The sequence below is a fragment of the Mauremys mutica genome, chromosome 20, assembly GCF_020497125.1.
Source record: "Mauremys mutica isolate MM-2020 ecotype Southern chromosome 20, ASM2049712v1, whole genome shotgun sequence".
Taxonomy (NCBI): domain Eukaryota; kingdom Metazoa; phylum Chordata; order Testudines; family Geoemydidae; genus Mauremys; species Mauremys mutica.
In genome coordinates, this window is record NC_059091.1 from 25320456 (window position 1) to 25332610 (window position 12155).

Consider the following 12155-nt stretch of genomic DNA (forward strand, 5'->3'; position numbering starts at 1 on the left):
GGTTTGCCTCTCCACCTCTCGTGGTAGTCGGGGGAGAGGTCTTGGTGGGGCAGCATCCCGGGCAGGCGGCTGGCATCCCACTCGCTGGAGGCGGTTTCTGAGGAGTCTTCCCCTGCAGGGGGGCCGCTCAGGATATCGAGATCACCTGCAGCGGAGGAGGAGACAGGGAAGTGGGAGGGAAGGGGTTAATGCATAGAGAACAGAAAAGGAAGATCCAGGGACCTGGCCCAGAAAGGTCACAACTTCCTGTCGACAGCAAGACTAGAACTCAGTTCCTCCTGCTCCAGAGCACTGACCTCTCCCGTTTGAATTGAAGGGAAAATCTCCCTCTTGCTGTTAGCAGTATAGGGCCTATGACACACAGTAAAACCTAGATGCCTTATCATGCTGAGCATGGCACAAACACCCCCTCCCCAAGATCGACACTTCCCATCACACCAGTCACTTCACAGACACCCCCCTCCTGAGTGAGATTGGGGCCCCCCCAATCACAGTGACTGGACAGACACCCCTTCCTGAGTGAGATCAGGGGCCCACATCCCATCATGTGGGCATCGCCCCGACAACACGCCCTCTCCCCAAACAAGGTCAGTGTCTCCACTGCACCAGACCACCCCCACCCCTGAGATCGGGGGCCCCCCATCACACCAAATGCCGCACAGAACCCTGGCTCCTCCTCAGCCAAGAGCAGGGTCCCCATTGTGCCAGGTGCTGCACGGACACAAGGGGAGAGACAGTCCCGGCCCTGAAGGTCTTGCTCTCTGAACAGATCAAAGCCTCACTCTACAGATGGGGAAACTGAGGCATGGTGAGAGGAAGGGACATGCCCAAGGTCCCCCAGCGGGGCTGGTGGCCGAGCCGAGAATAGAAGTCAGGGCTCATTCTGGCACTTGCAGCGGGAACAACAGACAAGTCCCAGGTAGCAAATCCAACACTAGCCCCACGTCAGGACTAGGCACCGGCAGGCTGCGACCTCTAGGCACTCGCGGGCCTCAGCCCAGGCAGTGGGGATCAGCTCCAGTGCTGACGCTCACTGTGGGTACACCGGGGCAGGGCTGACTGAGCCAACGCCGCGTGGTAACCCGTTCCCGGCCACGCGGGGTTCGTACGCCCCATCACAGATCCCCCCAGCTGGTGGGCGATAAGGCAGGAAGCGCCGGCAAATTTCCCAGGGAAAAAATTGCCGTTGGCTTCTGATTTGTCATGGGAGCAAATCTGCTCTGGGAGCTGCTGGAGGGGGACCCTAGATCTGCCCTTCTGGGCAACACGGGCTCCCTGTGCTGCTCCTAAGAACTGAGCAGCGAGCTACACCCCTACCCTGGCGGCGCTGGGGGGAGCAGACTCTCAGTCACGCCCGGCCTGTGCCTAAGCCTCAGCGCGCTTCACTGACATTGAATTAAGCCTCACAATGCCCACCTCCGGGGAGGCAAGGTAGGGACACGGATCCCAGTTTTACAGGTGGGGAAACTGAGGCACAGAGTGGGGGCGTGAGCTGCCAAGACGTCACGCTGCAAGTCAGTGGCAGAGCCAAGAATAGAACCCAGGAGTCCTGACTCCCAAGTCCGCCCCCCCCCACGTACCCCACTTCTCTCCCAGATCCAGGAATAGAACCCAGGAGTCCTGATTCTCAGCTCCCACTCCCATTCCAACCAGCAGACCCCCCTCCCCTGCCATTGGGTACCCAGCAGCCATGCACCCCCCCCCCCGTCTCACCTGCCCGTCTCCAGCGGGAGCCCCCACAGGTGAAGATGACGGCCCGGATAAACTCCCTCCCGCACAGCTTGACGCCGTAGGGTGGGTTCCGGCCCTCAGCCCCCAGCCTCAGCTCCGAGAGCAGCGTCCCAAAAGCCAGCGCCAGGAGGAGCTTCTGCATGGCTGCTTGGGGCGGCGAGGCCAGACGAGCTCCCAGCTGCCTCCTGAGCCCCACGGCAGCACCCTTTATAGCATCCCGCCCCCTCCCTGCTGAGGAGCCCCTCGGAGACACCGCACAAAGGGTGGCCTTTGGCCATCGGCTCTGGCGCTATCTCCCCAATTAGCTGGCCGAGTCACTCGAGTGGCACACAGAGACCTTTCCGTGAGCGCGGGGGGAGACCAGGGGGGCATCAGCCCTGGGTGCCAGGGAGCGAGACGCTGATAACCTTTTGCTGGTTATCGCCGTGCCGCGTGGCGGAGGGACAGACAGCGGCTGCGAGTCAGAGACGGCCCCCGCCCGCTCTCTCTCTCTCTCACCCCCCCCCCTCCGTGCATGGATCATCCATTCAAACCCCCCTGTCGTCCCTTCACCCCCACAGCTAACAAGGCCAGGGGTCAGAGCTGCCCATGCGGCGCTGCCGGGAAGGTGGGAAGCTCCTGAGGGCCCCGCTCTCTTGGACCAGATTCTCCCACCCCTTGTGAGGATCATTAGCCCCACTTTACCATGGGGGGAAACTGAGGCACAGAGAGGTCTGGGACTCTCCTGATCTGTCACAGCCAGTCAGCAGTAGAGCTGGGGACAGACCCAGGAGTCTTGTCTGTCTGCTTTGCTCTCTCCATCCCGGGAGTCGTTCTGGGGACCTAGGCTTTGTGGATGGCAGACAGGCCATTCCCTATAGGGAAAGCTGGAAGAAAGACAGTTGTGAGGTGCTCACAGCTACTCCAATCCCAGCCTCTGCCAGCAGGGGGCTCCGTAGGCAGCAGTGCAGGAACACATGCAGCCATAGGCGCATCACCCAGCTCTCCAATCTCATCCCTTCAGCGCTTCCCCCACAAGCTCATCACCCCGCGCAGGGCGTTCTCGCATCACCCCAGACAGCAGGAGCAACTGTAACCTTTGCTTATCTCCTTTCAATTATGTCCTTCCTCCTCCGATGCGAGAGGCCTTGGGCTGTGCAGCAAATGCCAGCCTGTGGTGCAGAGATAACCCCGGCTGGAGCACGGTGCAGCCCCTGCCCTGCCAGCTGATAACTAATATTTCCAAACTCAGTCACACTCCGCGCTCTCCCTGGGGGGGACGCTCTCTGTGCTGGGGAGGGACAGCGCCACCATGTCTCCTTTGACGTTTCTTATTCTTCTCTGGAGATAAAGGAGACAGAGCTACACGTGCCGCTTCCCCCAGATTCATGTGCATTTCGCACAGCGACAGCTTTGGGGCAAACGCTTCCCCTCTCCAAACACTCCTCGGGCATCCACCGAGTCGGTTTTTAAAGGCGTGTTCCACGAGACATGCAGACTGATTGAGATCTCACCCCAGCATAGCTGCACCGACTTCACAGGTGTCACTCCTGATTTAAGTGACTTCAATTGAAGTTGAAGGCTGGAGCTGTCCCTGGGGGGTGGGGATTTGAACCTGTGATGACAGGAAGTTTCACACCTGCTGCTTCAGTGCCCTGAGCCATCTCCTCCCTCAGAAAGCACAAGCCAAGCTGCATGCATTTGGTAACGATGCTGGACTTTTACCTGAATACCAGGCCTAAAGTATCAATTCAGGGATCTTGGGAATCTGAGAAACAGGTTTCCTTCTTTGTCAGTTTCATCCAACAGGCAGGGGATTGCACAGGCTCAGAAACAAAAAGCTGTGAGATGACAAGAGAGGGGTCCCTCTGGGCCTGGCTAAAGCACATCGGCACAGAGGACCTGCCACTCCCAGGTGAGGAACTGGGGTGGATCACGCACCCTTTATGCTTTCTGGAGGCTGCTATCTCATGCTCCAAGATCTCAGTTCTCATGTTACGACCGCAGAGAAAAACCGTTGGAATGTGGTCAGACACTGGCGGTCAGGGTAATGGGCAGCGGCATAGAGCCTAGCAGGGAAACGATACAGGGATGGCTCCAGAGAACTTGATTGTCCACTGTCCGGAATTTGTTTATTTAGTCCTTTATACAGGTGCAAAGTAAGTGTCAGACATTCCCAAGTCAATACAGTAGTATAGCACCCACCAGACACCAGTATTAATGACTGCACAAGGGGCAGGCAAGTCAGAATCTGGCTCTGTGGCTGTCAGAAGTGTGTCTGTGTCAATGGGGCGTTCACTTTGAAACCTAACAGTGGGTTCTTAAAGCATCAACATCACTAACTATTTCAAAACTCGCCAGAAAGGGAGACCGAGGAGCACCAGCGAGTGGAATCATGTTCTGGTGTCTTGAGAGGGCATGCGTTTTGGGGAAGGGACCCTCTTTTTGGTCTCTGTTTGTATAGTGCACAGCATGATGGGCTCCTGGCCAATGGCTGGGGCTCTTGGGCGCTATCATAACAACATCCTTACTTTTTTCCTTATTTTCCAGTTTGACTCCTGACCATTCGAGGAAAGACCAGCGGGCCATCAGATAGGTTCTCCTGAAGGTAGAGACCAATTATCTGTCTAAGATTCTCATATGGAGCCTTTGTCACCATAGCATTTGAGCACCTCACAATCTTTTAACGCATTCATTTCCCCAAACCCCTGTGAGCCAGGGGAGTGTGATTAACCCCATTTTACACATGGGGAACTGAGGCCCAGCGAATTGCCCTTGGTCACACGGAGAGGCTATAGCAGCGCAGGAAATTGAAGCTGGATCTCCCACGTCCTCAGCTAGCATCCTAGCCACTGCACCATCCTTCCTCTTTATGCATCATAGGTAGTCAGGAAAAGAAAGAGTGCACCTGGCCCGGTGTGTAGTTTGGCATGTGGGAGCAGCTACAGGGAAGCTTGCCTCCCTGCAACTTGTGCTGTACGGGATGTAATGTCCCAGGAGCACCCCCGCCACTGCAGATTTGTGATCAGGACAGCAGCCTGTGCCAATGCATTTCACTGAGCCTGTGCATGCTGTGGGCACAGCTTAGAGCAGATCCCCAATGTCGGGTGCATGCTTGTGCAGTGCCACCGAGCACCCAGTGATGTCATCTGCATATCAGTGACATCACTGCCTCACAAGGCATTGCATCACTGTGGGTTTTTGAAGCACAGTGTGATGTCACACCCCGCGCAGCGACGTCACAGGTTTGAGATAGGAGGGGGTCAGTGGCCCATCCAGCCACAGCAGAGACAGGCAGGCCACCACCTGTCCTCTGCTAGTCAAGAACTACATTTCCCATCACCCCACAGGGCAGATCCCGCATGCGCATTTCTCCCACGCTGGGGCGCGGCTCTACAGTCCCCAACTGCCGCTTCCTCTCCAACTGACTGAAGGCGTCTGTAACCAATCGCAACCCGCCAACGCCCTGACTGGCCAATCCCAACCCGCCTCCTCAACCCCCCCCTCACCCCACCCCGAGACCGACAGAGGACCTGCCCAATCAACGTGGAGACAGACATGGAGAGGAGCCAATCAGCACGCTCCAAGCAAAACAGACCAATTAAAACCAGAATAGGAAGCGGGACGTTGAATGAGTAGCACGGCCTGCAACCAATCAGAGGGAGCAGGGTGCAGATTGACAGCCAGGGTACCCAATGGAGCGGCCAGCTCCGTCCAATCAGCCCCGGGGCCTCCCTCTCTCCCCCCTTCGGCCCCGCCCGTAGCCGAGGTGGGTAGCAACAGTTGCCCCGGTGAGGGAACACGGAGGGCGCCATAGCCACGGTAGTCGTGGCGACCAGGAAACCCGGCAACAACAACAACAACCGCCCCGAGCGGACCCCCTCCCCCCCCACCGACTAATCGATACCCTCCAAAAATCCGGCACCGCCGCGGCCGATGACCGGCGGCTCCACCCGACCCCGGCGCGTCGGATCCTGAAGTGAAGCCGCCTCCGCGGGGCTCCGCCACCGGGCCGCGGGGAGGGACAGTTCAGGTGGGTCCGACTCTAATTCCCCCTCCACACAAAATGGCTGCGGGGGAGGGGGGGCCGCGCCCCTGAGAGGAAAACGGGGGCGGGGGAGACAGTCGATGACTCGGAGTCTCGAGGCTGCTCGCGCCAGAGGAAGGCGCCGCCCTCGCTCCAGTGAGGGCCTGGCCGTTGCCCCGGGATTAAGAAGGGCCCAGGCCCGGTGGGCGGGGCTTACAGCGCTCCCCGGTGATTGGTGGGCGGGCGGGCCAATGAGAAGAAGCGGGGCAGCGGGGGGCCACCAATGGGGACAGGGGAGGGGGAGGGGCCGACAGGGGGCGCCCCCTGCCCCCAACAGTAGGGTGGGTTCCCAAAGTGGGGGCGGGGCTCCCCCGTGATGTCATAAAGCGCGCGGCAGCGTCAGGGGCGGTGATGTCATGCGGTGACCTCACAGGGCGAGCGGCGACGTCTCAGGGCCGGGGACCCCGCCGGGGTTTCGTTGGGGCGTCGTTCTGAGGCGCTGCCGGGTCACCTCCCCCCCACGCCGTGACGAGCCAGTAGGACAGGGCCTCGCGGCGGCCCAGCACGAGGGCGCGTGCCAAAGTCAAGACGTTACTCCGGTGCCGCAGGTGTCAGAACGCCCACGCGTGGCCTCAGAACCGCTTGGCACCGTGTAGCGGTGGCCATGTGCTCAAATATACGAGGGTGGCAAAATACGCACAGAGGAGGCATTATGATATCATTGTATGAGGTCAGACTCGTCCTGGCAAACGGGGGTCTTGCCTCAGAGCGGCGTTGGGCCACAAGAGGTGATGATGATGATACGTTGAAAACTTCATGTCTTAACCCGATGGCCGTCGTGTGGAGTCAAAAGGTGACGGGCGGTGACAGTGCCTTTGAAATGTCATCACTCCACAAGGCCTCACGCTGACGTCTCAAAACACCATCACGCTGTGGGTGACACGTCAGTATTGTGTCAAAATGGCATCAAAGCTGCCGCTGCTCATGCTTGTGCAAAATGTCATTGTGACAGTGTGTCAAAGTATCATTGTGTTGTCACACTGTGGCACTGGACGATGACAACATAGCATCAAAATACCACAGATCAGACACAGCACGATCACATTTCCCAGGCCCTGGAAACAATTGCCAGACCCATGAATGTCCTCAGTAAATTGAATCCTGTCAACAAAATTGGAGCAATTCAGGAAAATTAGGGATGGGGACCATTTGCCAGGGAAATTATCTTCTCCCTGGCTCTAAATTACCCATTCCCTGGCTTTAAATGTTCAGTAGGGGGTGGATTTGCACCTTCTATATATTTTCCTGTGGTTCGCATTACTGTTTCGTAACTTTATTATGATGCTGCGTTTATCTTGGGCTGTGGGTCCTTTGTGTGACTTTTCCCTTGATCTCCTGCTGGGCATTTCACAAATAAATTGCAAGGGGATAGGTAAAACGGGGAGGAATGAGATGTTGTTATACATAGAGATGAGGCTTGGGGGGAATAGCTACTAGGAGTTGTATGGACGTTGCTCAGTTTAGGTTGAGTGAAAAGGAAGAGGAGGCTCTTACGTTGCAAAAGTCGGGATACAGGATATAACCTTGCAAGGTGCTGAGTGCCCTCAACATCTCTTGAAGCCAGAGGGAGTTGAGCCTGCTCAGCATCTTACAAGATCACGCCCTCTAATCAAGGATCTTGGTTGTAAATTTGTCATTCCAAAAGCCTGGAGAGTTTTAATTTGTTCCTGTCATCCATGCCCTTTTGTATCAGTCTGGCCCCAGCCAGCGTTAAGGAAATCACATGTTTTGTGAAGAGAGTCCAGCACTTTGTCTCATGCATGTGGAGGGGAGGATGCTGTTCACAGGATCTAACTGGAGAACAAAGTGCATGAGAAAAAGAGACAAGCTCGGCAGAACAGTCTGTTGCTTTGATCCTTGGTGAGACAAATCTGTCGTTTATAGGGCCAGTGGAGCTGGTGTGAGTGGACACTTTGTGTCATTAAACACTAAAATTAACACAAATAAAGGGAAACGCTCAGGTTAAAGATCATATGTTTTTTAGAAGTGTTCCTGCCTTTCTTTGAAAGGAAGAGTAGTTTTGTGATTAAAGTACAGGACTGGCAGTTAAGAGTTCTGGATTCCATTTCTAGCTATATGAGAGGCTTCCTCTTTGACTTCAGGTAAACCACATTAACCTCTCTGCCTCAGTTTCCCTATCTGTAAGATGAACATAATGATACCCACCTCCCAAAAGCATTAAGAAATTTAATTCATAAATGTTTGGAATAGACAGTGTTAGAGAAGTACAGAATAGCTGTAATTATCATTATCTGTGTTACTCCTGACACCTTCAATTTATAAAATGAAAAGATTTTACAAATCAGATTCACGTCTCACTATTTATGCTGGGTCCAGGGCTGAATTTGGTCAGTTTCACTTTTATTTCCTCACCAATTTCACCTTCAGGTTCTCAAGCAGTAGCTCAGTACTGCAAAGTTGGCAGCCACTGGGGTCTTTGCTGTTGTGGTCCCCTCCTTTGTGCAGCAGACATGGGTCTTCCCGAGCATCTTTGTGTGCTTACAGACCCACACAAAGCACTTCCAGACTGGGTCCTACACATTATGAACTCTGACATTTAATCACAAGGCTCAGGCTGTTAACCTGAGGTTCCTGGCCAAATTCCAACTCAGGTGATTCCATTTTGCTTCTGCAGTTTCAGCTGGATACAGGCTTCTTCTTCAGTCCCTGTCCTAAACCATATGCTTGCTGTGTCCTGTTAAACAGCTGCCACATCCCCCCCCCCCCCCCAGAGATGGCTGCATTTTAGTGATAATGCCAATGTGTAACATGCTCCCTGGGATTCCTTAGAAGGAAAAGGCTCTACAGGAACATGAGATTGTTATTGTTATTTGAGCTCATTGTGTAAGAGTTTTTAACCTTCAAACCTTGGTGAATTTCATGCTGATGAAAGGTGTTGGATTGAGATCGCTCTGCAGAACAATGACAAGGCAAGCTTCCCCTGTGCATGTACCCCTCCTCCAGCCTTGGAGGGACCCACTCGGGGGTAAGAGGCAAGTATGGCCCATTTAACCATTAGCCAAGACAGTCAGCTAGGTCCCACTGTAAATCCTAACATGCTGGGGGAATTTGTTCACAGCACTGTTGTCCCCAGATACTATAGAAGCCTGGTTCAGGCTTGCAGGGTAGATGAGAATGTTTAGATAAATCAGAAGTATTCAAGTCATCAGGGTCTGATGAAATTCATCCTAGGGTGCTTAAAGAACTAGCTGAAGCAATCTCGGAACCATTAGCAATGATCTTCGATAACTCCTGGAGGATGGGTAGGGTCCCAGAAGAGTGGAGAAGGACAAACATAATACCTGTCTTTAAAAAGGACAAAGAGGACCTGCACTTAGGAAGGAAAAATTAAATGCAGAATAAATGGCTAGGTGGTAATATAGCTGAAAATGGTCTGGGGGTTAGAGTGGATCACAAGTTGAAATATGAGTCAACAATGTGATGCAGTTGCGAAAAAGGTTAATATAATATCATATATATTCTTACAATAATTCTGGGATGTATTAACACAAGTGTCATATATAAGACACGAGGTAGTTGTCCCGCTCTGCACGGCACTGGTGAGGCCTCAGCTGGAGTTGTGGGTCCAATTCTCAGAGTCACACTTTAAGAAAGATGTGGACAAACTGGAGAGAGTCCACAGGAGAGCAACAAAAATGATGGAAGGTTTAGAAAATCTGACCTATCAGGACAAAATAAAAAACTGGACATGTTTAATCTTGGATAGGTCGACGGAGCGGGGACCTGATAGCAGTTTCAGATCTGTTCAGGGTTGTTATAAAGAGAATGGTGATCAATTGTTCTCCCTGGCCACTGAAGGTAGGACTAGAAGGAATTGGCTGCATTTGCAGCACGGGAGGTTTAGGATAGATGTTAGGAAAGGCTTTCTAACTATAAGGATAGCAGAGGACAGGAACAGGCTTCCAAGGCAGGTGGTGGAATCCCCATCATTGGAGTCTTTAGGAACAGGTTAGACAGACACCTGTCAGGGATGCTCTAGGGGGCTGGATTTAATGTCTCTCTTGAGATCCCTGCCAGCCCGACATTTGTGTGATTCTATGAGATTAAACCATGAGATGCGGCACAATTCAGGATCATTGCTTAAACACACTCCAATCCTGTCTACCGTGCACAAGCCACCTGTCCTGTGCCGTTACCCCAACCCAGTAGGAAGGAGAATGTGGACAAGCCCCTAAGGTGGTCACTAGGAATTGGCCCGTGACCACTTCCAAACTCATTTTACATGGGTCACTAAAGTAACTCTAGGTGCTGGCAACTTTTGGTCGCTACCAAATTACCAATGTAGACTGGGACCAGCAGCCGAGAGGTGACCCCTGAACCAGCCAGTTCCCCCAACACCTTGCCGCTGGATTGGGATGTCTCTCTCTCATTCCCAGTGGTCACTGAGTCTCCCAGCTGTCTGCCGTTTGCATTCAGCATCTTGTGCAGAGGAAGCTTCCATAGCACATTGTTAGATCGTAGCAGCCTTGTGAGCTGTATCCTCTGATGGGGGCATTCAGTAGCCCTGAGTGTTCCTTTGCTCTGAGGGAGGAGGACAGGCTAATGCAATCCGGAGGTCCTTTCAGAAGGTTTTATGTGCCTGATTTGAGAGATTGGCCCTCTTGCTCTGCAGCATTAGAAGAATCGGCAAGTGGCTGGAGCCAGGAACTTGCCCCAGGCCTAGGCCTCAGAAGAGGCCTCGCACCCATGTGGAAATGCAGGCCCTTCAGCATCTCGGAGAATCAGGCCCCGTATTTGTTTGCTGTGATTCATTCTGGGGGTGGGGAATGGATCTAAAAACAGACAGGTTATTTCCAAGCTCGGCATGTTCCTAAAGGAGTGACCAAGGGCACAGGAACCTTTGGAATGTGGATTGTGCCTTGTGCCTTCAGCTGAGCACTGCGGCTTTGCGCATGCTGTGGCCTCCCTGCCTGCCGGAAAGCGATCCTGGCTATCGCAGTGCGGTTGGCATGTGGGAAATGCCTGGCTAGCCGCATGTGCCCATGGCTGCAAATGATCCATAGGGGACACTTAGTAATGTCAGAAAAGAGAGGTCTTTTCATTGGCTGAGAAGCTCTTCACATCTTCAGTGAGATTTGCAGCTCTTAACTAGGTAATCCTCTCTGTCCCCACAGGAGGTTACTATCCTTATCCCCATTTGACATATTGGGAAACTGAGGCACGGAGGGTGGCTTGCTCAAGGTCACAGAGATGGGTATAGAATCCAGGTGTCACCCATACCTCTCAGAGCGGGGACTAGAGCCAGCTCAAAGGTCTGCTTTAAGAACTAGAACTCCTCCTTCCGGAGGCGCTAGGCAGTAGTTCTTTCCTACCTGATGCTTAGACCTCTAAGCCAGTGGTTCTCAACCAGGGGCCCGCCTCCTGGGGGGCCGCGAGCAGGTTTCAGGGGGTCCTCCAAGCAGGGCCAGCATTAGACTTGCTGGGGCCCAAGGTAGAAATGCCTCACCGCATGGGCCTGAAGCCCGGGGGCCCTGAGCCCTGCCACCCAGGGCTGAAACTGAAGCCTGAGCAATGTAGCTTTGTGGGGGCCCCTGCAGCATGGGGTCCCAGACAACTGCCCTGCTTGCTACCCCCTAATGCCGGCCCGGGCTTTTCTGTGCAGAAAACTAGTTATTGTGGCCCAGATGGGCTGTGGCATTTTTATAGCATGTGTGGGTAGGGGGACACCTCAGAAAGAAACGGTTGAGAACCCCTGCTCTAAGCCAGCTCTCCCAGCTGTGATTGTGGCAGCAGGCTGAGTGCTGCTGGGTGAGAAGACCTCAATCCCCAGCCGCTTTAGAGGTAGGGGGTGTGTGTGTTTGCTCAGATACTTGTATCTACTCACACCCTTCCTTGGGGACCTGGCGGTGAGAGACAAAGGAGCAGCCCTGCCCCTGGCATGCCCAGTGCGTCCGATGGTCCAGAACCCTCACACCCAAAGGGTGGTGGTAGATAACAATGAAAAGCTGAAGGGTCATTGATGGAAACCCAGCCCCTGCTACATGTGGGCTTGGCCTGGGCCCTATCGGGAATATTTATTCAGATGCCCAGCCTTCCATGTCCATATCCAGCTCCCTCCCCTCAGAATATCAGGGTGCCCTTATCCTGTAGGTTAAGATATTCATGTTTTTTAGCTCATTATCATAGACATCACCTATTGCTAAAGCAAGTTTGTGGTTAAACATCTGCCAATGATTCTATCCTAAAATACCCACGTCCAGGCTCAGCTCAGTGTTCTTGAGGTTGCCTGGTGTCATTATGAACCAGCTCCCTCTCTTGAGCAAGCTGTTCCCAGTTCCCCAAATCTAGGGTAACTGTCAGGCCATTTTCTCAGTGCTAAGGGTCATGGGCCTGCTTT

At 53.8% G+C, this 12155-nt stretch overlaps 2 protein-coding genes across 5 annotated transcripts in view; one reads left to right on the forward strand and one right to left on the reverse strand.

Annotated features, from left to right (window-relative positions):
* LOC123353836 (relaxin-3-like) overlaps nt 1-2188 on the reverse strand; it is a 9252-nt gene extending 7064 nt beyond the window's left edge. The window contains exons 1-2 of the mRNA XM_044995252.1: nt 1714-2188; nt 5-145 (exon numbers count right to left, since the gene is read on the reverse strand). Of these exons, the coding sequence (XP_044851187.1) occupies nt 5-145; nt 1714-1873 (301 nt within the window). The 5' untranslated portion in view covers nt 1874-2188. The remainder of the gene's footprint in view (nt 1-4; nt 146-1713) is intronic.
* A 3242-nt stretch (nt 2189-5430) lies between these two features.
* LOC123353879 (MHC class II regulatory factor RFX1-like) overlaps nt 5431-12155 on the forward strand; it is a 46584-nt gene continuing 39859 nt past the window's right edge. For 2 of the 4 annotated variants that reach the window (XM_044995323.1, XM_044995324.1), the window contains exon 1: nt 5431-5743. The gene's annotated coding sequence lies outside the window, so the exon portion shown is untranslated. The remainder of the gene's footprint in view (nt 5744-12155) is intronic. The other 2 variants (XM_044995328.1, XM_044995325.1) reach the window with 2 other exon arrangements.